The 23,451-nt window shown below is 45.5% G+C and overlaps 1 protein-coding gene across 1 annotated transcript; it reads left to right on the top strand.

Moving 5' to 3' along the window:
• The first annotated feature begins 3,037 nt into the window (after positions 1-3,037).
• CYB5B (cytochrome b5 type B) lies at positions 3,038-23,375 on the top strand. The gene is made up of 5 exons (XM_077451112.1): positions 3,038-3,257; positions 9,900-10,028; positions 12,896-12,922; positions 16,226-16,260; positions 19,359-23,375. The coding sequence occupies exons 1-5, from the start codon at positions 3,120-3,122 to the stop codon at positions 19,444-19,446; spliced, it is 417 nt and encodes a 138-aa protein (XP_077307238.1). The 5' UTR covers positions 3,038-3,119; the 3' UTR covers positions 19,447-23,375.
• The last annotated feature ends 76 nt before the right edge of the window (positions 23,376-23,451 follow it).

A 23,451-nucleotide genomic window follows, 5' to 3' on the forward strand; every position in this document is an offset into this window, starting at 1 on the left:
ATCTTGTATTCTGCAACTGGACTAGTGGGATTCAACACGGGGTCTCACATATGTGAGGGGCTCCAGTATAGTTTTTCTGGAAGAAGAAAACAATTTTCTTTGTTTTCTTATTCCTAGATTAGGGTCTGGAGACTCGGAGGCTTCAAAGAGATTTGGGAGGGAGAAGCCTCTACCCCTATCCCCATTCTGTCCTGAACGAGGCTCTACTTTTGTCTGCTGCCTGTAGGACTTACTGCCATCATGCCGCACTGACCACACCACAAGGACCTGCCTACTACCAGGACCAATATTTTTGGCACTGCTGACATCTCTGCACTAACCCTGGACTGTAATATGGACAGTATCCCTGCCTGCTGCCTGAAAAACTGTGTTCGCTGTTGCTGACCAAGTCCCTGCCTGCTGCCTGGACCAGTGATATCCTCCTGTGGACAACTGCGCTTCTAAAACCACAGGTAATCTTTTCTTTACCCTTTGCTCAGCATAATGTATTTGGGGGTGTAATTCTTGGTATGTGCAGGCTATGTGTCCCTGGAACGCCGACGGTGTTTCTTGCATGTTGCGCCTCTGTATTTGGTCAGGCTGTGTAAAAGTCTCACACATGTGGTATCGTTATACTCAGGAGGAGTAGTAGAACGTATTTTGGGGTGTTATTTTTGCTATGTAAATGCTATGCGTTGGAAATATCTTATAAACGGACAACTTTGTGTAAAAAAAAATGCGTTTTCATTTTTTTCCACATTTTCCGAAAACTTCTGGAAAAAAATGAACCATTGAAAAGACTCATTATGCCTCATAGATTATACGTTGGGGTGTTAGCTTTCCAAAATGGGGTCATTTTCTGGACGTTTCCATTGCCCTGGTGTTCCAGGGCCTTCAAAACTGTAATAGGTGGTTGAGAAATGAAATGTGTAATTTATGCTCCTAGAATGCCTGAAGGTGCTACTTCAAAATTAGGCCTCTGTATGTGGTCAGGCTGTGTAAAAGTCTCACACATTTGGTATCGTTATACTCAGGAGGAGTAGTAGAACGTATTTTGGGGTGTTATTTTTGCTATGTAAATGCTATGCGTTGGAAATATCTTATAAACGGACAACTTTGTGTAAAAAAAAATGCGTTTTCATTTTTTTCCACATTTTCCGAAAACTTCTGGAAAAAAATGAACCATTGAAAAGACTCATTATGCCTCATAGATTATACGTTGGGGTGTTAGCTTTCCAAAATGGGGTCATTTTCTGGACGTTTCCATTGCCCTGGTGTTCCAGGGCCTTCAAAACTGTAATAGGTGATTGAGAAATGAAATGTGTAATTTATGCTCTTAGAATGCCTGAAGGTGCTACTTCAAAATTAGGCCTCTGTATGTGGTCAGGCTGTGTAAAAGTCTCACACATGTGGTATCGTTATACTCAGGAGGAGTAGTAGAACGTATTTTGGGGTGTTATTTTTGCTATGTAAATGCTATGCGTTGGAAGTATCTTATAAACGGACAACTTTGTGTAAAAAAATATGCGTATTCATTTTTTTCCACATTTTCCGAAAACTTCTGGAAAAAAATGAACCATTGAAAAGACTCATTATGCCTCATAGATTATACGTTGGGGTGTTAGCTTTCCAAAATGGGGTCATTTTCTGGACGTTTCCATTGCCCTGGTGCTCCAGGGCCTTCAAAACTGTAATAGGTGATTGAGAAATGAAATGTGTAATTTATGCTCCTAGAATGCCTGAAGGTGCTACTTCAAAATTAGGCCTCTGTATGTGGTCAGGCTGTGTAAAAGTCTCACACATGTGGTATCGTTATACTCAGGAGGAGTAGAAGAATGTATTTTGGGGTGTTATTTGTGGTATGCACATTCCGTGTGGGAGAAATAAGCTATTACAATGAAAATTTTGTGAAAAAAAAAAAAAAAAAAATCGTCATTTTGCAAAGAATTATGGGAAAAAATGACAACTTAAAATAACTAACCATGCCTCTTACTAAATACATTGGAATGTCTACTTTCCAAAAAGGGGTCATTTGGGGGGCATTTGTACTTTCCTGGCTTGTTAGGGTCTCAAGAATGGAGATAGGCCTTAGTACATCAGATGTGATCTTTTTTTGCAAATCTTTATGATTTGCACCATAGCTTGTAGACTCTATAAATTTCACACAGATCATATAATATGCAAAAATTTGGGTTATTTTTACCAAAGATGTGTAGTAGTATAAATTGTGGCCAAAATTTATGAAGAAAAATTGCTAATTTGCTAAATTGTGTCACAGAAACGAAGAAAAATTCATTTTTTTTCAAAATTTTCGGTCTTTTTTCATTTATAGCGCAGAAAATAAAAAACCGAGAGGTGATCAAATACCACCAAAAGAAAGCTCTATTGGTATGAAGAAAAGGACAAAAAAATCATTTGGTTACAGTGTTGCATGACTGAGTAATTGTCATTCAAAATGTGAGAGCACTGAAAGCTGAAAATTGGTCTGGGACTGAGGGGGGTTTAAGTGCCCAGTAAGCAAGTGGTTAATAGATAAAAAGTGCCTTTTATATACATTTATATGGATCAGACCAAAATGAGGAACAAATAAGGAGGAATGAGGGACATTGCTCCAAATCAGTACTTAATGTGATTGTAGCCATATTAGTGCAATTGTGACAGAGAAAAGTGAGTCCTGTCGGTGATACTTTGTCCTGAAAAATTGTATGTTCGTGCAAATAAAAAAAGTATCACTGACAGTACATAAATTAGTGTAAAATGCAAAACTCTTGTGGGTGTAACAACATGTCCGCTTGCCCCCTTCTCACTGTAGCCTTACGGTGGAGGACTGCAAGGTGTAGCAAGATGGCGGCGACGGAACGTCACTTCCACTACATATTCTGACGGGTTGCCGAATCTGACGAAACACGGTACGTCTATTGTCATCTGTCAGTGGCATGGAGGCACGGCCCCCCTCCTATTGGGTGACGCTCCACCACGCGGTCCTTCCTCGCGGCCGGGGATTGGCTGTCACCTTGGAGACCTCACCAGTGTCTGTGAGCCGAGTGTGAGGCGTCCCCCCTCCCCCCTCCTGAACGGAAGCCGGCGGCGGTCACGTTGCGCTCAGTGTTACGTAACGCGCTGACTGTCACACACCGACCATGGCGAACGAGGACGGCGGACAGGAGCCGGAGGTGACCTACTACACCCTGGAGGAGGTTCAGAAGAGGAACTCCAGCAAGGAGCTGTGGCTGGTCATCCATGGCCGGGTCTATGACATCACCGGCTTCGTGGAGGAGGTGAGGAGGCTGACAGGACTGAGGGGGGGAGAGAGGAATGGGGCTATAGGAGGCTGGGGGGGAGAGAGGGGTGGGGCTATAGGTGGCTGGGGGGGAGAGAGATGGGGCTATAGCTGGCTGGGGGGGAGAGAGATGGGGCTATAGCTGGCTGGGGGGGAGAGAGATGGGGCTATAGGTGGCTGGGGGGGGGGGGAGAGAGATGGGGCTATAGGTGGCTGGGGGGGGGGGGAGAGAGATGGGGCTATAGGTGGCTGGGGGGGGGGGAGAGAGATGGGGCTATAGGTGGCTGGGGGGGGGAGAGAGATGGGGCTATAGGTGGCTGGGGGGGGGGGAGAGAGATGGGGCTATAGGTGGCTGGGGGGGAGAGAGATGGGGCTATAGCTGGCTGGGGGGGGAGAGAGATGGGGCTATAGGTGGCTGGGGGGGGGAGAGAGATGGGGCTATAGGTGGCTGGGGGGGGGAGAGATGGGGCTATAGGTGGTTGGGGGGGGAGAGATGGGGCTATAGGTGGTTGGGGGGGAGAGATGGGGCTATAGGTGGTTGGGGGGGGAGAGATGGGGCTATAGGTGGTTGGGGGGAGAGAGAGATGGGGCTATAGGTGGTTGGGGGGGAGAGATGGGGCTATAGGTGGTTGGGGGGGGGGAGAGATGGGGCTATAGGTGGTTGGGGGGGGGAGATGGGGCTATAGGTGGCTGGGGGGGGAGAGAGATGGGGCTATAGGTGGCTGGGGGGGGAGAGAGATGGGGCTATAGGTGGCTGGGGGGGGGGAGAGAGAGATGGGGCTATAGGTGGCTGGGGGGAGAGAGAGATGGGGCTATAGGTGGCTGGGGGGAGAGAGAGATGGGGCTATAGGTGGCTGGGGGGGAGAGAGAGATGGGGCTATAGGTGGCTGGGGGGGAGAGAGAGATGGGGCTATAGGTGGCTGGGGGGAGAGAGAGATGGGGCTATAGGTGGCTGGGGGGGAGAGAGAGATGGGGCTATAGGTGGCTGGGGGGGGAGAGAGATGGGGCTATAGGTGGCTGGGGGGAGAGAGAGATGGGGCTATAGGTGGCTGGGGCGGGAGAGAGAGATGGGGCTATAGGTGGCTGGGGCGGGAGAGAGAGATGGGGCTATAGGTGGCTGGGGCGGGAGAGAGAGATGGGGCTATGGGTGGCTGGGAGGGGGGGGGGAGAGAGAGATGGGGCTATGGGTGGCTGGGGGCGGGGGAGAGAGAGATGGGACCATAGGAGGCTGGGGGGGAGAGAGAGATGGGACCATAGGAGGCTGGGGGGGAGAGAGAGATGGGACCATAGGAGGCTGGGGGGGAGAGAGAGATGGGACCATAGGAGGCTGGGGGGGAGAGAGAGATGGGACCATAGGAGGCTGGGGGCGGGGGAGAGAGAGATGGGGCTATAGGTGGCTGGGGGCGGGGGGGAGAGAGAGATGGGGCTATAGGTGGCTGGGGGCGGGGGGGAGAGAGAGATGGGGCTATAGGTGGCTGGGGGCGGGGGGGGAGAGAGATGGGGCTATAGGTGGCTGGGGGCGGGGGGGAGAGAGATGGGGCTATAGGTGGCTGGGGGCGGGGGAGAGAGAGATGGGGCTATAGGTGGCTGGGGGCGGGGAGAGAGAGAGATGGGGCTATAGGTGGCTGGGAGGGGGGGAGAGAGAGATGGGACCATAGGAGGCTGGGGGGGAGAGAGAGATGGGACCATAGGAGGCTGGGGGCGGGGGAGAGAGAGATGGGACCATAGGAGGCTGGGGGCGGGGGAGAGAGAGATGGGACCATAGGAGGCTGGGGGCGGGGGAGAGAGAGATGGGGCTATAGGTGGCTGGGGGCGGGGAGAGAGAGAGATGGGGCTATAGGTGGCTGGGAGGGGGGGGAGAGAGATGGGGCTATAGGTGGCTGGGGGAGGGAGAGAGAGAGAGATAGATGGGGCTATAGGTGGCTGGGGGAGGGAGAGAGAGAGAGATGGGGCTATAGGTGGCTGGGGGAGGGAGGGAGAGATGGGGCTATAGGTGGCTGGGGGGGAGGGAGAGAGAGATAGATTGGGCTATAGGAGTGTTCCGTTAGTGAAGGCGATCATGCTGTCACTGACGGCTCCCGTGCTTGCGCCTGAGTGAAGCCATCGCTGCTCCTGCCAGTCCCAGCGCCGGAGCAGCGATACCCAGAAGTCACTCCGGGGTAGATGGTGACGGAGGACGTGGATGAGGGTGGCTTTGGGGGCTTCGATCTCTGGTAAGTTATTCATAATGAGCTAGTATGATATGCACACTACCTCATTATGCCTTTGTCCTGCAGGGGGTGTTTTTTGTTTAGAGAGGGTTTAATTTCTTTAATCCTGTTTAATTTCATCCACTAAATATATTCCCGTGAATGAAATTAACAATATTTTAGTTGAAAAACACGACTAAAACTTTTCAGATGACTAAAATACGACTAAAATGGCAAAAAGAGTGATTAATATGAAACCAAAGCCGTGACTGCGAGTGGTCGGGTCGGCTGCCCACAGAGAAAGTGGAGGAACATCTGAGATCCCCTTTCTTCCCCATTCTGATGCTCAGTTTGAACTTCAGCAAGTCATCTTCACCACATCTCGATGTCTTAATGCATTGAGCTGCTGCCATGTGATTGGCTGATTGGTAATTTGTGTTACCGAGCGATTGAACAGGCGTACCTAATAAAGTGGCCGGTGAATGTACATCCTTTTTTTACACGGATTAGTCAGCGTAGGGAGGGGGAGGGGACCTCTTTATATAAGTGTGGAGAAGGGGAGGGGACGTTTTTAGGACTAGTCAGGTTAGGGGAATGTTTTTGTGCTCGGACACACCTGTCACCCCAGCGGAGCTGTAGATGAACATTCTCCTCCTATACCAGGGGAGTATATATATATATATATATATATATATATATATATATATATATATATATATATATATATATATATATATATATATATATATATATATATATATATATATTTTTTCATTTACTTCTCTCAGTTCAGCTTTTTTACTATTTTGATATCAGGATTATGTTCAGGCGCGTTCCGTAGGGTTTCTCTCGGTGGCTCGTAGGGTCGCTGTAGTAGGGTTTCTCTTGGTGGGTGGTAGAGTCGCTGTTGGCGGCTCATAGGGTCGCTTTCAGCGGGTCGTAAGGTTTCTCTCGGCAGGTGGTAGGGTCACTCTCGGCGGCTCGTAGGGTTTCTCTCGGTGGGTGGTAGAGTCGCTGTCGTAGGGTTTATCTCAGCGGGTGGTAGGGTCGCTGTCGTAGGGTTTATCTCAGCGGGTGGTAGGGTCGCTGTCGTAGGGTCGCTCTTGGCGTGTGGTAAGGTCGCTGTCGTAGGGTCGCTCTTGGCGTGTGGTAAGGTCGCTGTCGTAGGGTCGCTCTTGGCGGGTGGTAAGGTCGCTGTCGTAGGGTCGCTCTCGGCGGGTGGTAGGGTCGCTCTCGGCGGGTGGTAGGGTCGCTCTCGGCGGGTGGTAGGGTCACTCTCGGCGGGTGGTAGGATCGCTCTCGGCGGGTGGTAGGGTCGCTGTCGTAGGGTCGCTCCCGGCAGGTGGTAGGGTCGCTGTCGTAGGGTCGCTCTCGGCGGGTGGTAGGGTCGCTGTCGTAGGGTCGCTCTCAGCGGGTGGTAGGGTCGCTGTCGTAGGGTCGCTCTCGGCGGGTGGTAGGGTCGCTCTCGGCGGGTGGTAGGGTCGCTCTCGGCGGGTGGTAGGGTCGCTGTCGTAGGGTTTATCTCAGCGGGTGGTAGGGTCGCTGTCGTAGGGTCGCTCTTGGCGTGTGGTAAGGTCGCTGTCGTAGGGTCGCTCTTGGCGGGTGGTAGTCGCTGTCGTAGGGTTTATCTCAGCGGGTGGTAGGGTCGCTGTCGTAGGGTCGCTCTTGGCGTGTGGTAAGGTCGCTGTCGTAGGGTCGCTCTTGGCGGGTGGTAAGGTCGCTGTCGTAGGGTCGCTCTCGGCGGGTGGTAGGGTCGCTCTCGGCGGGTGGTAGGATCGCTCTCGGCGGGTGGTAGGGTCGCTGTCGTAGGGTCGCTCTCGGCAGGTGGTAGGGTCGCTGTCGTAGGGTCGCTCTCGGCGGGTGGTAGGGTCGCTGTCGTAGGGTCGCTCTCGGCGGGTGGTAGGGTCGCTGTCGTAGGGTCGCTCTCGGCGGGTGGTAGGGTCGCTGTCGTAGGGTCGCTCTCGGCGGGTGGTAGGGTCGCTCTCGGCGGGTGGTAGGGTCGCTGTCGTAGGGTCGCTGTCGTAGGGTCGCTGTCGTAGGGTCGCTGTCGTAGGGTTTCTGTCGGCGGGTGGCAGGGTTTCTGTCGGCGGGTGGCAGGGTTTCTGTCGGCGGGTGGCAGGGTCGCTGTCGTAGGGTGGCTCTCGGCGGGTCGTACCATTTTTTTTTTTTGGCTTTTCTGCTCGCTGTGCTGATATTATTGCGACACATCTGATATTTGACCTTTTTTCCTGTTGTTTTTCTCCTCTCTACAGCCAATCACAGGCTCTCGTTTTGGCTCCGATCCTTCATGAGTTGCCAGAAGGACTTTGGATTTCAGGGTTACTGATGACGGCTCGGTTTTTTGGTTGCGTTCTCTCAAACTTTTTACTCTGGAGGAACCTTTTGTAAAAACTTTGAGATCTGAGGGAACCCCTGAAATAACGTTCACATCTGCAACTCATAAAACGTTCGGTGTGATCAGAGTGCTATTGATCTAACGATTTATTTTTGGAAAGTCTTTTTTTTGAATCGATAATAAAATTTATCTATTTAATGTGAAACTTGTGATTTTTATTTTTTATTTTTTTTATTTATTTTTTTCTTCAGCACAGATGCTCCACTCTGAATCCAACTTAAGATAAACCGTGGTGGGGGGAGCACATGACAAGGGTGTTCGGGGGAGGGCACGTTTCAAGGAGGGGAGCGAAGCAGGGCACACTACATGGAGAAGGGAGAAGCATGGCACCTTACGTGGATGTGGGGGGAGGGGCAGAGAGAAGCAGGGCACCCTACATTGGGGGGGGGGGGGGGAGAAGCAGGGCACCCTATGTGGGGGTGTGGAAGCAGGGCACCCTATGTGGGGGTGGGGGATAGAAGCAGGGCACCCTACGTAGGGTGGTGAAGCAGGGCACCCTATGTGGGGGTGGTGTGGAGCATGGCACATTATGTGAAAGCGGGGCACCCTATGTTTGGGGGGGGGGGGGGGGTGGGGTTGGTTTAGAAGCAGTGCACATTATGTGGAAGCAGTATACCCTGCGGGGGCGCGGAGAGAAGCAGGGCAGCCTGTGTGTGTGTGTGTGTGTGTGTGTGGTGGAGGGGTGAAGCAAGGCACATTGTGGAAGCAGTATACTGTACGTGGGGGGGGGGGGGGGGGAGAGGAGAAGCAGGGCACCCTATGTGGGGGGGGGGGGGGGTGAAGCAGACACATTATGTGGAAGCAGGGCACCCTACGTGGGGGCAATTGGGGAGAGAAGCAGGGCACCCTACGAAGGGGGCACGAAGCAGGGCATCCTATGTGGGGGTGGTGTGAAGCATGGAAAATTGGGTGGAAGCAGGGCACCCTACGTTGGGGGGGGGGGGGGGGGGGGGGAGAGAAGCAGAAGCACATTATGTGGATGGGGGGGAGAGAGGCACAGCACCCAATGGGGGGGAGAAGCAGGGGCACATTATGTGAAAGTAGGGCACCCTACATGGATGGGGGGGGGGAGAGGCAGGGCACCCTACATGGATTGGGGGGGGGGGGGGGAGAGGCAGGGCAGCCTACATGGATTGGCAGTGGGTGGGAGAGAAGCAGGGCACCCTACGTCGAGGGGGTAGGGCAGTGGGGAGCAGCAAGGCATATTAGATGGGGCACACAGCAGGGCACATTACACTAGTAGTGGTTTCCTTCCTATGCAGAGCAACGTAGGGAAGTGTCTGTTATGAGTCCTCTTGAGGCGCTCTGTTCCCTGTTGTCCCCTCCTCCCCAACCTAGGTGATGTTGGATACAAGCACCTGACATGAACAGGAGGGGGGAGGGGCTGGCAGGGAACAATGCGATCTTCCCATCAGGTGACTGAGCAGTAGATTGCTGTAGAACCCCAGTTGATAAAACCCCAAACTAATAAACATGATGTAAATGTGAAAGGACAACATTCTCACTCATGTAGGTTCTGTAGAAGATTTATGAATCTAACTGTAATCCTTCCCGCTCTGATCTTCAGGGTTAACACGCCTTGTAGAAGTTTGCTGTGCAGCCTCATGTGGGCATCGGAGGCAAAGGACCCCCGGACGCAACACTTGGTCTTTCTTTCTTTCTTTCTTTCTTTCTTTCTTTCTTTCTTTCTTTCTTTCTTTCTTTCTTTCTTTCTTTCTTTCTTTCTTTCTTTCTTTCTTTCTTTCTTTCTTTCTTTCTTTCTTTCTTTCTTTCTTTCTTTCTTTCTTTCTTTCTTTCTTTCTTTCTTTCTTTCTTTCTTTCTTTCCAGGAAGTGGTCTGCATTCTAGATCATTTCCACTGCACCACATTTTTGTGTCTTCTTTTCTCGTAATCTTTTGATATTATGAAATTTGTAACCACAGTTCTGTTTAAAACTTTTCCATAAATAATTCTGTGAATGTTATGAAATGTGTGTCGTGAGCCCTAAAATCTGCGGGTCGTGTTGGTGAGAGGTTCTCCTTCAGGATAGTAATGTCTTCCTTCATTGTATCCGCAGCACCCAGGTGGAGAAGAGGTCCTGTTTGAGCAGGCCGGAGGAGACGCCACGGAGAGCTTTGAGGATGTCGGCCATTCTGTTGATGCCAGAGACATGCTGAGGCAGTATTACATTGGGGACCTGCACCCGGTAAGATAAAGGGAGTCATGGCTGCTGCGGGACATGGATGTCCTGCTGGTTTCCTTTTGGTGCTTCTGCTTAAACTCTGTTTTGCCCACATATGATTGAGGACGAGTGACTACATGCTGCTGGAGGGGGCTGACATTGAAGTAGAACGTTACCCATAACAGCTTGATTTAAAAAAAAAAAAAAAAAAATTCCCCTTAAAATCAATACAGACCTGCCAGCTGAAGGGCCTAGTATAGATTTGGGGGGATATACAGTGGGGCCGGAAAGTATTCAGACCCCCTTAAATGTTTCACTCTGTTATATTGCAGCCATTTGATAAAATCATTTAAGTTCATTTTTTTTCACAGCACCCCATATTGACAGAAAAATATCAGAATTGTTGACATTTTTGCAGATTTATTAAAAAAGAAAAACTGAAATATCACCTGGTCCTCAGTATTCAGACCCATTGCTGTGATATGGAGATATAGATGGAGATATAGATGGAGATATAGATGGAGATATAGATGGAGATATAGATGGAGATATAGATGGAGATATAGATGGAGATATAGATGGAGATATAGATGGAGATATAGATGGAGATATAGATGGAGATATAGATGGAGATATAGATGGAGATATAGATGGAGATATAGATGGAGATATAGATTCAGATATAGATGGAGATATAGATGGAGATATAGATTCAGATATAGATGGAGATATAGATGGAGATATAGATTCAGATATAGATGGAGATATAGATGGAGATATAGATTCAGATATAGATGGAGATATAGATGGAGATATAGATGGAGATATAGATGGAGATATAGATTCAGATATAGATGGAGATATAGATTCAGATATAGATGGAGATATAGATGGAGATATAGATGGAGATATAGATGGAGATATAAAATATACTCAGGTGCTGTCCATTTCTTTTGATCATCCTCGAGATGGTTCTACACCTTCATTTGAGTCCAGCTGTGTGTTGATTATACTTATTGGACTTGATTAGGAAAGCCGCACACCTGTCTATATAAGACCTTACAGCTCACAGTGCATGTCAGAGCAAATGAGAATCATGAGGTCAAAGAACTGCCTGAAGAGCTCAGAGACAGAATTGTGGCAAGGCACAGATCTGGCCAAGGTTACAAAAAAATTCTGCTGCACTTAAGGTTCCTAAGAGCCCAGTGGCCTCCATAATCCTTAAATGGAAGAGGTTTGGGACGACCAGAACCCTTCCTAGAGCCGGCTGTCCGGCCAAACTGAGCTAATGCGGAGGAGAAGAGCCTTGGTGAGAGAGGTAAAGAAGAACCCAAAGATCACTGTGGCTGAGCTCCAGAGATGCAGTCGGGAGAAAGTTGTAGAAAGTCAACCGTCACTGCAGCCCTCCACCAGTTGGGGGCTTTATGGCAGAGCGGCCAAACGGAAGCCTCTCCTCAGTGCAAGGCACATGAAAGGCCGCATGGAGTTTGCTTAAAAAAAAAAAACACCTGAAGGACTCCAAGATGGTGAGAAATAAGATTCTCTGGTCTGATGAGACCAAGATAGAACTTTTGGCCTTAATTCCAAGCGTTATGTTTGGAGAAAACCAGGCATTGCTCATCACCTGTCCATAACAGTTCCAACAGTGAAGCATGGTGGTGGCAGCATCATGCTGTGGGGGTGTTTTTCAGCTGCAGGGACAGGATTACTGGTTGCAATCGAGAAAGATGAATGTGGCCATGTACAGGGATACCCTGGACGAAAATCTTCTCTAGAGTGCTCAGGACCTCAGACTGGGCCGAAGGTTTACCTTCCAACAAGACGATGACCCTCAGCACACAGCTAAAATAACGAAGGAGCGGCTTCACAACAACTCCGTGACTGTTCTTGAACGGCCGGCCCAGCCAGAGCCCGGACTTAAACCCAACTGAGCATCTCTGGAGAGACCTAAAAATGGCCGCCCACCAAAGTTTACCATCCGACCTGACAGAACCGGAGAGGATTTACAAGGAGGAGGAATGGCCGAGGATCCCCAAATCCAGGTGTGAGAAACTTGTTGCATTTTTTCCCAAAAAGACTCATCATGGCTGTATTAGATCAAAAGGGGCTTCTACTAAATACTGAGAAGAGGATCTGAATACTGAGGACCGGGGGATATTTCAGGTTTTCTTTTTTAATAAATCTGCAAAAATGTCAACAATTCTGTAGTTTTCTGTCAATATGGGGTGCTGTTTGTACATTGATGAGGAAAGAAATGAACTCAAATGTTTTTATCAGTAAATAATAATTTCCGTCTGTATGTGTGTTTTATCCATAACGGATCTGAAGGGGGGGGGGATTATTTTTTGTTTTTTTAATATTTTTTTTTTTTTTATATGGCATGCCCCCTCCAGCCTGTGTCTTTGATGGGGGCTTGAACCCTCTTATTCTATCTACATGTAATATCCCACCCCATTGTGTTTAGCTGGTAAGTGGGCATAGAGAAGGAGGGAGGGAGTGAGCTGCCATTGTGTACACGCCCACATGTGTGACTCTATAGTCACATGGGCTGCTCAGATGTCACAGGGAGGAAATGCTCAGTGCAGAAACTCACTGAAAACTGAGCATGTGCAGAGATGACAACACCGATCTGAAAAATCCCTCGCTGTATTGGGGACATGGACAGAAGGGGGGAGATAGAGAACAGCAGATCAACCAGGATTTGTGCAGAATACAGAAAAGGAATCTCATAGTGATGGAATACACCATTCATCGTTTTTTATGATGTGGGTTTAGTGAAATGTTAAAGTCACAGAAAAGGTGTGGGTGTAAATTTTACACTGAGGCTGTTTTTCTTTTGTTCTTCTATTTGTCATAATAAAATGTTTGTATTTTATTTATTTTTTTAACAGGATGATTGCAAAAACCACAGTAAAAAGGTAAGCACAGACTCTACAGAGAAAAGCACGATGTGATTATGTAGCTGTCTGCCTTATATAATGTAAGCAAATATGTTGTTGGCGGGATCAATATCTATGAGAACATGGCCTATCCGTTCCCTACGGCAGTTCCAAGGAACAATGGAAATCTTTTGTTCAAGTTCATGCAGCAGATACTGCAGCTGTGCTTAATGTCAGAAAGTTGTGTTAGTTTACAGTCGTCGGACTTCTGTGTATGCCATGATTGCACAGATCTCCACATGTGAAGTGGAACGGTCTGCTTCAGATTCAGAGGCAGGTTAGAGTCGAAAATGTTTAGAACCAAAACTTTGATCCGGTGTTCTATCGAAGTGCCTGGTATGTATTGCGCCGTACCGTACGGCGCAACAGCTGATTTGCCGATCAGTTGGGCTGATATACCCAGGGCGCGTGCGCACATCTTAGGGGGTATCTCTATGGGAGATACTATTTTACAGGCGCGATTTAAAGCGGGAGTCCGCCGGGACTCCACGTTTTTTTTTTTTTTTTTTTTTTTTTTTTTTTTACAGGTATCTGCACCCCCCTCCCCCCTGAAAGGTGCTAATTGTGGCGCCGGAGGGGGGAGGGTTCCGATGAGCGGAAGGTCCACTTTAGGGTGGACCTCCGCTTTTAAACCCGTACAAACAGAACTATAGTGTATATATGTATATATATATATATAATTTTTTTTTTATTATTATTAATAATAATAATAATAATAATAATAATAATATTATTATTCCCTTGTCAGATTTTTATTTTTTTCACCATCTGTGTTCCATTTCTGAGATTTCACTTCCTGTCCCATAGCCAAACGAGAAGTGAGAGGAAATCACTTGGAGACCCCCCAGGTCACCAGAACTAGTATCCCATTGGAAGATTACCCCTCTATTACTTTTCTGGGCACAACCCAAAATGTGGGGGTTCTCTTCTATATTTCACATTCAATGATCATGGTAAACGGGACAAATCAAGAGGGGTAAAATCTGCCTAACAGGGGCACAAATGGCAATAAAAATGGACATGGGGGGGTCTAACCCATCTCTACTCTATATACAAATTATGACATTGCTGTAAGCTTTCCACTAAGATCTGCTGATTACGGCGTCCTATCACTGCAGCAGGTGGGTTTTCTGTAAAAACTCCTAATAGAGATTCCCTGCCGATCCTTTTAGTTTGCAGAGTAGCAGATGATGACGGGGCCCATTTAAAGAAGGTCACATGTTTTTAAATCCACTTAGATTTTGTGGATTTGGTATACATTTTAATTAGGGCTGTAACTGATTAAAATTTTCATGTTCGATTCATCTATTTTTTTTTTTTTTTTAATCGACTAATTTCGATTAATTATAACGCACATACAGTTTTTACAATGTATATTCTTTTTTTTCTTTTATCAAACTTTAAGAAAATATCCACATCTGCCCCCAAACTGTAATGTCCACATCCCCCCACCCCCCCCCCCCATACCGTAATGTCCACATCTCGGATTGTCCGCTCTGTCCGGAATAGACAGCAGGCAGACCCGTCCGCAGAGTAGACAGCACAAGCAGGCGGGTGATTATGTCAGCGCGCCGCTACTAGGCTGCTGCTGGGTGGACCAAGATGGCCGCCGCTCCGGAGCTAGGCCGAGACCACGGAGCTCAATCCGCAGATCGTCCTCGATCAAAATTATTTTGATCGATCAAAGAAATTAATGATTTAAGCAGCCCTAATTTTAATATATACTTATATATTCCATACAAAATGAAGGGGCACAAATCGCACCATTAAGAATTGCATACGATTTGAACAGGAATGCGGTGTGATTCCTGTCTGAATTGCGTGCAGTTTCCCACACGGCTCCTGTGTGATCCCACGGCTTGTTGTAGTGATTTTATGCTTTTTATGAGTTCACAAAGGAGCGGTGCGGGAAACCTCCCTGCATGATGATGGGTTTCTCCGGCTCCCGATCCCACTGTGGACATCAGCGGCTGCAGCATGGGCTTCTCCTGGCTCTCCCAAGGCTTTGTTCTAGGGAAAGACCAATATTATTATTATTTTTTTTTTCTGTGCCGATACAATACCGATATTTTGGGCACCTCTCAGGCTGATATTCTGTACATTTAAAAAAAAAAAAAAAAACAATTTGTTTTGACACTTTTTTTTTATTTTTTATTACTGTTATGGCTGTCACTAGGAATGTAAACCTCCTTTGTGATAATAAGTAGTGACAGGTCCTCATTATGGAGAGATCTGAATTGAATGATGCATCAGCTTTGTTCAGGTCTTCGGCCCGCTGGCGGACATGCTGGCTGGTTGCTCGGGCCTCCAGGTGGGACATGAGAGGCCGGGCGAGCGGCGGCAGGAGGGGGGGGGGGGGGGGCGGTTGTAATAAAGCTGACCATCCACTCTAAAGAACGGTAACGGGGTGATGCCTGCAGCTGCAGATCATCCCTATAAAACCCCTTGAATGGTCAGTTTTGTGACTGATACTTCTTAAAAAAAAAAAAAAAAAAAAAATGAATATCGGCTGCACCGATCGGTCAATCCCTACTTTGTTCCCTGCATCTCCTGCGGCCCCGGCCCCCCAGCCTCCAGCAGTTCAAGCCATCCACTGGAGTCCCTTCCCAGTAAAGCCTCTTACTGTCCTCGCAGTGCTGACAGTAGGGCTGATTGGTCGGTGCCGTCCATGTGACTGTGCTGGCCAATTGGGACCCCTGTGGTTCGTACTGTCAGAACTGCGAGGAGAGAGAGCCACAGGGATTTCAAATCCCCCCCCCCCCAAACCGGTGAAGCGGCTTTTCGTTCGGCACCCGATATGCAGGGAACAAAAACCATAGGAGGAGCCCAAGCCGCAGCCACTGATGTCCACAGGGGGAATCGGGAGCCAGAGCTGCTGAATCCCATCATGCAGAGAGTTTTCCCACACAGCTCCTTTTATCAGCTCGGGCTCAAAATCACCATGACAAGGAGCGGTGTGGGAAACCGTGTGCGCTTCGGACAGGTATTGCACCACATTCCTGTTCAAATCGCATGCAATTCTTTGCAGTGAGATTTGTGCCCATTCTTTTTGTATGGACACAAATCGCACCGCAAAGTATCAGTTTCGAGTATCGGAAGCATTTTCATGAGTACTCCTGTATCTGTGCATCCCTTCTGTAAAGGTTTAGCTCCCTCTTCATGTGTTATGACTATTAATTTCAATCTCTTTGTACCCATCAGATCTTTGACATGTTACAGATGTACTCGCACCATTCATTTTTAACCTTTTTTTTTTTTTTTTTTTTGTTCCCCTTTCTATAGGATGATTTGAGCACAACATCTTCAAGTTCTTCCAGGTAATGGAAGTTTCGTTATGAGTAACTAGTCAGAAGTTAGTTTAGCTCTTTCTATATTGAAGGGAACTGAGCCCAGAAGGTCGGCACCCCTATATATATATATATATATATATATATATATATATATATATATATATATATATATATATATATATATATATATATATATATATATATATATATATAATGTGTCTATATGTCTATAGGGCAGCAGCCGTTAAAGTAGAAAAAGTCATAAAGCAAATAGTACATGGATAAAAATCAGTTCATGTCCTGAAAATCTCAGTACTAACACAGCGCTAAACAATAAATTAAAGTCCCAAATAACAGCATAACAATCCAACAGGAGATTGTGCAGAAAGGGTGACAATGATGGTATAATCAACACTGTAAGGTGATAATAATGTTCATCAAAAAGTGCTGTAACTACTCCATCCACCAGGATTGCACCAATATTTCACCTCGTGAAGATCGTATCCCCTCGGGGTTAAACTCACCAGATATAAGAGTAATAAGCGCCTTTAAGGGAATAATCCCGTTTTTTTTACACCGCAATTCAAATGTCCTCCACCAGGGTTCGTCTGCCAAACGCGCTTCCGCAATGTCATAGAATATAAAAAGATTCGCACATAGCGTAATTCTATTTTTTTTATTCAAAATTGGTCACACACAAATAAACCCTTATATCAATCTGCGTACATTTAAAAAGAAGAAATAAGCATAAGAACATCAGAGTGTTCTATCACCGTTTTTAGATGGATGCCAGGAACTTTCCCCATGTGTCTTTCTGCTGACACTGTTGTCCCTTCCTGGATTTGGTTAGCGGTGGAACGCAACTGTAACTTCCACGCCACGCGTGGCCTATACGATGTTGATCGGATGTTGCGTTCCACCGCTAACCAAATCCAGGAAGGGACAACAGTGTCAGCAGAAAGACACATGGGGAAAGTTCCTGGCATCCATCTAAAACGGTGATAGAACACTGATGTTCTTATGCTTATTTCTTCTTTTTAAATGTACGCAGATTGATATAAGGGTTTATTTGTGTGTGACCAATTTTGATTAAAAAAATAGAATTACGCTATGTGCGAATCTTTTTATATTCTATGACATTGCGGAAGCGTGTTTGGCAGACGAACCCTGGTGGAGGACATTTGAATTGCGGTATATAAAAACGGGATTATTCCCTTAAAGGCGCTTATTACTCTTATATCTGGTGAGTTTAACCCCGAGGGGATACGATCTTCACGAGGTGAAATATTGGTGCAATCCTGGTGGATGGAGTAGTTACAGCACTTTTTGATGAACATTATTATCACCTTACAGTGTTGATTATACCATCATTGTCACCCTTTCTGCACAATCTCCTTTTGGATTTTTATGCTGTTATTTGGGACTTTATTTATTGTTTAGCGCTGTGTTAGTACTGAGATTTTCAGGACATGAACTGATTTTTATCCATGTACTATTTGCTTTATGATATATATATATATATTGCACACAACACTTTTTTTTTATTTATTTTTTTTCATTATTTATTCTTTATTGAATTTTTCCTCTGTTACAAAACTTCATAATAAAAAGTGAAAAGAGAAGCCGAAATACATTCAGGATATTTTCCAATAATTTCTTTCTTCCCCTTACACCTCTTTACTACCCATATCACATTATTTACCAAAAAAAGTATCCCTCCCCCCACCGTATCCCTTTAGCAGCACTCCCTTACTTATCTTCTTTCTTTCTTGGATCCCTAATTTATTTCTATATATACCAGTAAACCTTAACTATTTTATACCGGGTATCATATCCTATAAGGGTATTTTCCGGCACATCTTAAAGTGGTTGTATAGTAGAGCTGGGCAATTATTTTTATTTTTTTAATTTTTTTTTGATGGACACCGCTCTGGTCCTTAGGAGCTGCAGGCAGTCGTTTTTAGACAAGGCCGCAGTGTCCGGCCTCGCGGACTAGTCCGAAGCCGCGGCCTGGCCTAAAGACTCCTGCCCGCAGCTCCTTGGAACCGGCGCAGTGTCAGCACTGGTCCTGGTGAAAAAAAATAATCGATTTGACCTCTCGACTCAAGATTCAAATCCATTTTTTCCCCCCCAGCACTAGTGTGTGTGATAGATATAGATATAGATATAGATATAGATAGATAGATATATATATATATATATATATATATATATATATATATATATATATATATATATATATATATATATATATTTATTATAATTTTAATATTATTTTTTTAACTTTTACCTACAGGTAAGTCTATAATGAGGCTTACCTGTAGGTAAAAAGAATATCTCCTAAACCTATACGGTTTAGGAGATCTTCCCCTTGCAGTGAGCCTCTGACTTCAGCAGCGCAATGCCCTCCGGGGATTCTCGGCTGAAAGTCTGGCAGACTCCGGACCTTGCCTGAAAGAAGTCTCCCGCGCGCATGCTTTGGAATGACGACATCGCGGCTCCAGCCACTCACAATGCTGGATCCGCAAAACCTGGGAGTCCCGCCGAGGCAAAATGTCAGCTCCCCTTGGCGTGGACCGGGTGAGATACCAATGTCTTGTTCTAAGGTAAGTATTTCATAATGAGCTAGTATGTGGTGCATACTAGCTCATTATGCCTTTTGCCTTACAGGTGTAGGAAAAAATTTAAAGCTGTAGTAAACCCGTTGACTCTAACTTATCTAGAATATATTTACAGACCTGTCTCGTTTCTTAGGTTTTGCCCACACACACCTTTTTTTTAAATAAAGACCTTGAAAACGGATGTCGGGTTGGGGCTAGCGGTGGTGTCTGCACAGCCGCTGCATCCCAGTTGACATCAATAGAATCGCCTGCATGGGGAACGCCTCCTGTGCATCCCCTGCGGGCAGACACGGCCCTTCACACTGATGTACGCTTGTGTGAACGAGGTCCAATCAGATATCGTTTTTGGGCTGTTGGTGGTTCTGATTTTGTATTTTGGGAAGCATGTCAGCAGCTGAACTCCTTTCCCACTGTAAGTGCCCTCTGGGGTCATAAGTAATGCCTCCCTTCACAGGACAAAACGGGTAATTTTCTTCCTCCTTCTCTCTCTCTCTCTCTCTGCAGTTCTTGGACCAATTGGCTGATCCCCACGGTGGCGGTCCTGATCCTGGCCTTCATGTACCGTTTTTACACTGCTGACAGCCGTTCCTGAGTACCGGCCACGCCAGGCTGGCGTTCCTCACGCACAAGGAAATGAGCAGGATCCGGACCACGAGAGCCAGCGCCATCTGTCGTCTGTACCTCTGCCACGGGTCCAAATTGACATTTGTTAGGAACCGCCGCATTCTAATTTGCTGACGAGACCTTTTATTCCATGTTGTGAGCCTGCGTTTGTCTTTTTTTATCCTTGTCCTAAACCCTGGATGTTTTTATGGGACTCGGTAACGGAATCTGGCTGTCGGGTTGTGTCACAGAGCATGCCTATAGTACTTCTCCTCCTCCTATCAGTGTCAGGAGCCTTCCCATCTTCTGATTTGTTCACCGTCTGCCTGTTTTATTACAGTAATGCCTTCTTTGGTGTGGTGAAGCCGTGAGTGCGTGACGTCCATTGACCTTCTCCACCCAGACGCAGCTTTTTGCTGCCTCCAGCTTGGTTGGATCCGTTTTCTGATCTTAGGCAAGAATTTGAATATTGTTAGTGTTGGACAGCGCTAAAAAAAAAAAAAAATTAATGAATAAAAATGAAATAAAACTAAAAAAATGTGTAACTGTGTGAAAATAATCACCGTCCCAATGTGCAGCTTTAGATTACCATAAATCTACGCAAAAGATATTGGCACCAAAAATATATATCAAAAATCATCTACCTGCAAATTGATTCATAAATTTTAAAAAAATGACATCAGCATGATAAAAGTGACGTCATGGCGCTAGCTGAGCTCTCGCAGCCTGGTATTTGTAGCTGGCTATGCCGTAAAGTACAAGCTATCTGTTCCCTAGTGTCGGGTTAACATTATGAATTCTAATATATTATAGGTATAAACATTTAGAAGTGTTACCATAAATCTACACAATCAAAAAAAAATGATCATATTAACACCAAAAACATATATCAGAATTCATCGACCTCCACATTGATTCATAAATATAAATGACGTCATCCCGCACGCTGCTAGCTGAGCTCGAAGGCTGTTATTTGCTCCTGGAGCCGACTACGTGTTAAAGTGATACTGCAAGCTGTGTCAGGTTGACGCTATGAATTCTAGGAATTATAATATATTGTACAAAAAGGTTGTCGAGTGTCAGTACCACGTCCTGTAAATATAGCGAGCAATGAAATCCTGGGATTTTTAGGGTGCAAAAACACAAGTATACACATTTTCCATCTACCGTATGAATATATTTGATGACAATGTGTTGATTATTTATTTTTTATTTTTATGTTAAAATAACATTTTGATTTTTTTTTTTTTTCTTTATACTTTTGTGTTGTGTTTTTGCATCCTAAAAAAAATAAAAAAAAAATAAAATATTTTTTAAGCAGAGACCCTACAGTGATGGCAAACCTTGGCACCCCATATGTTTTGGAACTAAATTTCCCATGATGCTCCAATTACACTGGAGAGTGCAAGAGCGTCACGGAAAATGTAGTTCCAAAAAAATCTGAGGTGCCAAGATTCGCCATCACTGCCCTAGAGAATAAAATGGCGGTCGTTGCAACGTTTTATGTCACACAGTATTGGCTCAGCAATTTTTTTATTTTTGTTTTGTTTTTTGGTGTTTTTTTTTTTTTGGAAATAAAACGGTTTCATGAATTAAAACCAAAACGGTAAAGGTAGCTCAATTGTTTTTGTATATTGTGAAAGATGTTACGCTAAGTAAATGGATACCCAACATATCACGCTTTAAAATTGCGCGCACTCGTGGAATGGTGCCAAACTTTGGTATTTTACAAATCTCCATAGGTTGACACTTTAACATTTATTACAGGTTATTGGTTTAGAATTGGAGGATAGAATTTTGCTCTCGCTTGAACGCAGGCGGTGATACTTCACATGTGTGATTAGAACGCCGTTTACATATGTTGGGGCAACTTTTGTGTGTTTTCTTCTGTGCACGAGCACACGGGGACGGGGCACTTTAACTTTTATTTTTATTTTAATAGGTTTACGTAAAAAAAAAATTTTTATTTTTTTTTTCCCCTTTTTAAATTTTTTTTTATTTTTTTTTTTTAGCACTTTTATTCCTTTTACAAGGAATGTAAACATCCCTTGTAATAAATCCAAATCAGCTGGCAATGTGTACCCCTCCAAAACTGCACTGCGCCCACTGCGCCAATCAATAACCAGTGATCCCTAACAGTGAACGGTCTTAATAAAAACCATACAAGGAATATAACCATATCAGTGAAAATGAAAAATAAAAATCCCTTGTAATGAGAATAGTGCGTGACAGGTCCTCTTTATGGAGAGATCTGGGCTCTTTAAGACCCCACATGTCTCCCGCCAGGCTGGAAAGAACGAGATCAAAAAAATAAACTGTCTCGGCCTTTCCAGCTGCGTCCCCCCGGCATTGTTTACTTCCGCCGGCCCGGGCGTGATGTCATAACGTCGTGCCTAGGCCTCCGAGAGTCATAGAGATGACTGGTCACCAGAAATCTCTATGCTCAACTTCTGGCGGTGGCTGATTTATTCTTTGGCTCGCCGATCGTGGCACCGCAGGGCGGCGGGAGGGACGTCCCCTCCCGCTGCCTGTAAGAATGATCAAGCGGCTGAAAAGCCACGATGATCATTCTTACGGTGCACAGAATCGCTGGCAGAAAAAGATATCTGAATGATGCCTGCAGATGCTCCCATCCTTCAGATATCCCCACTCAAAGCCCAGGACGTCATATGACATCCTTGAGCTGCAAGTGGTTAAATTTGCATGACAAGTCGCAGCCTATTGCCGGCAATGGCACCGTTCCAATCGGTGCGACACTGACTTTGCGGCGCCCCCACACTGATTTGCAAAAGTAGTTCCGGCACTACTTTTGCCGATTTTTCAGGTCTGACTTCCATAGACGTCTGTGCATGAAGCCGCACTGATGTCTTTTCAAGTAGCACCTGAAATCGCGCTGGCCTAAAACTTTTTGAAATCGTGCAAATTTTTTTTTTTCAAAGTAGCATCAATGTGCACCGGGGTTAAAACCTGGAAGCCGATTGGTTTCTCTTGCAGAGCTGCACCAGATTTTGCACTCTCCGGTTTTAGTAAATCAACCCCCCCCCCCCAAAAGTGTCAGCCCGACACTAAGGAACGCACAGCTTGCAAAATCGCTTTAAAGCATATCTGGCTCTAGCTTGAAATAACCGGCTGCGAGCTCAGCTAACGGCGTGCGCGATGACGTCACTTTTTATCATAGTGACATCATTTTTATTAATCAAATTTCAGTTGATGAATTTTGATATAGATTTTACTTTCGGTCGGATTTTATTTGTATTTTTTTTAATATATATTATTATTATTATTATTTTTTTTTTAATACAAACGTTTTATTGCAAAAGAACAAAAATGCATATACAATAATCCATACCTTAGACAACATAGTATTTGTTTTAAATAATTTTAATGTGCAAAGCACCAAAGAATACAAGAGGCCCGAACCCCGGTGAGGAATATCAGAAGACGGCAAAAAAAAATAAAAAAAAATAATTAGAAGAATGGATTGATATGTTATTGGTGCTGATGTGATAGTTTGGGGTCCTTTTGATCTGTTAATACCTATATAAATATATATCTTGGCACATGGTGATATATAAATATATACATTGGGACATGGTGATTAATCAGTTACATATTTTTAATTATATTTTATAATATTATATAAAGTATATTAGAATTAATATAATAACTTAATCATTTCTAGCGCTGCCCAACATTACCAATGTACATCGGAGATGGTTTTTAACACACTATTTAGAATAGCGGTTGTTAATTCACTTGATTATGATAATCCAGTGGTGCAGATTTTTTTATTTTAAAAATTTGAATATATACGGTTAGGAAAATAATTTTTTGCCCCCTATTAACCTTTTACTTTGAGGCGGATTCTCCACCTAAAACGTGCATTTTGGGGTAAAAATAATAAAAATATTCCGCACATTTCTGCGATTACATTCACGTTTCTCTGGTCCGGAAAAATACCCGACGATCTGCCAAAAGTTGGGTGAGTTCCTGA

Source organism: Lithobates pipiens, unplaced genomic scaffold (assembly GCF_037356315.1).
Source record: "Lithobates pipiens isolate NorthernLeopardFrog02 unplaced genomic scaffold, aLitPip1_a1.2 Scaffold_10, whole genome shotgun sequence".
NCBI lineage: Eukaryota > Metazoa > Chordata > Amphibia > Anura > Ranidae > Lithobates > Lithobates pipiens.

What these genes read in the sequence shown, in the direction of transcription:
- CYB5B (XM_077451112.1), top strand. Translation starts at nt 3,120, where the DNA reads ATGGCGAACGAGGACGGCGGACAGGAGCCGGAGGTGACCTACTACACC. An exon ending in ACATTGGGGACCTGCACCCG is followed by an intron (nt 10,029 to 12,895) that starts GTAAGATAAAGG and finishes TTTTTTTAACAG; the next exon opens with GATGATTGCAAAAACCACAG. An exon ending in ACATCTTCAAGTTCTTCCAG is followed by an intron (nt 16,261 to 19,358) that starts GTAATGGAAGTT and finishes CTCTCTCTGCAG; the next exon opens with TTCTTGGACCAATTGGCTGA.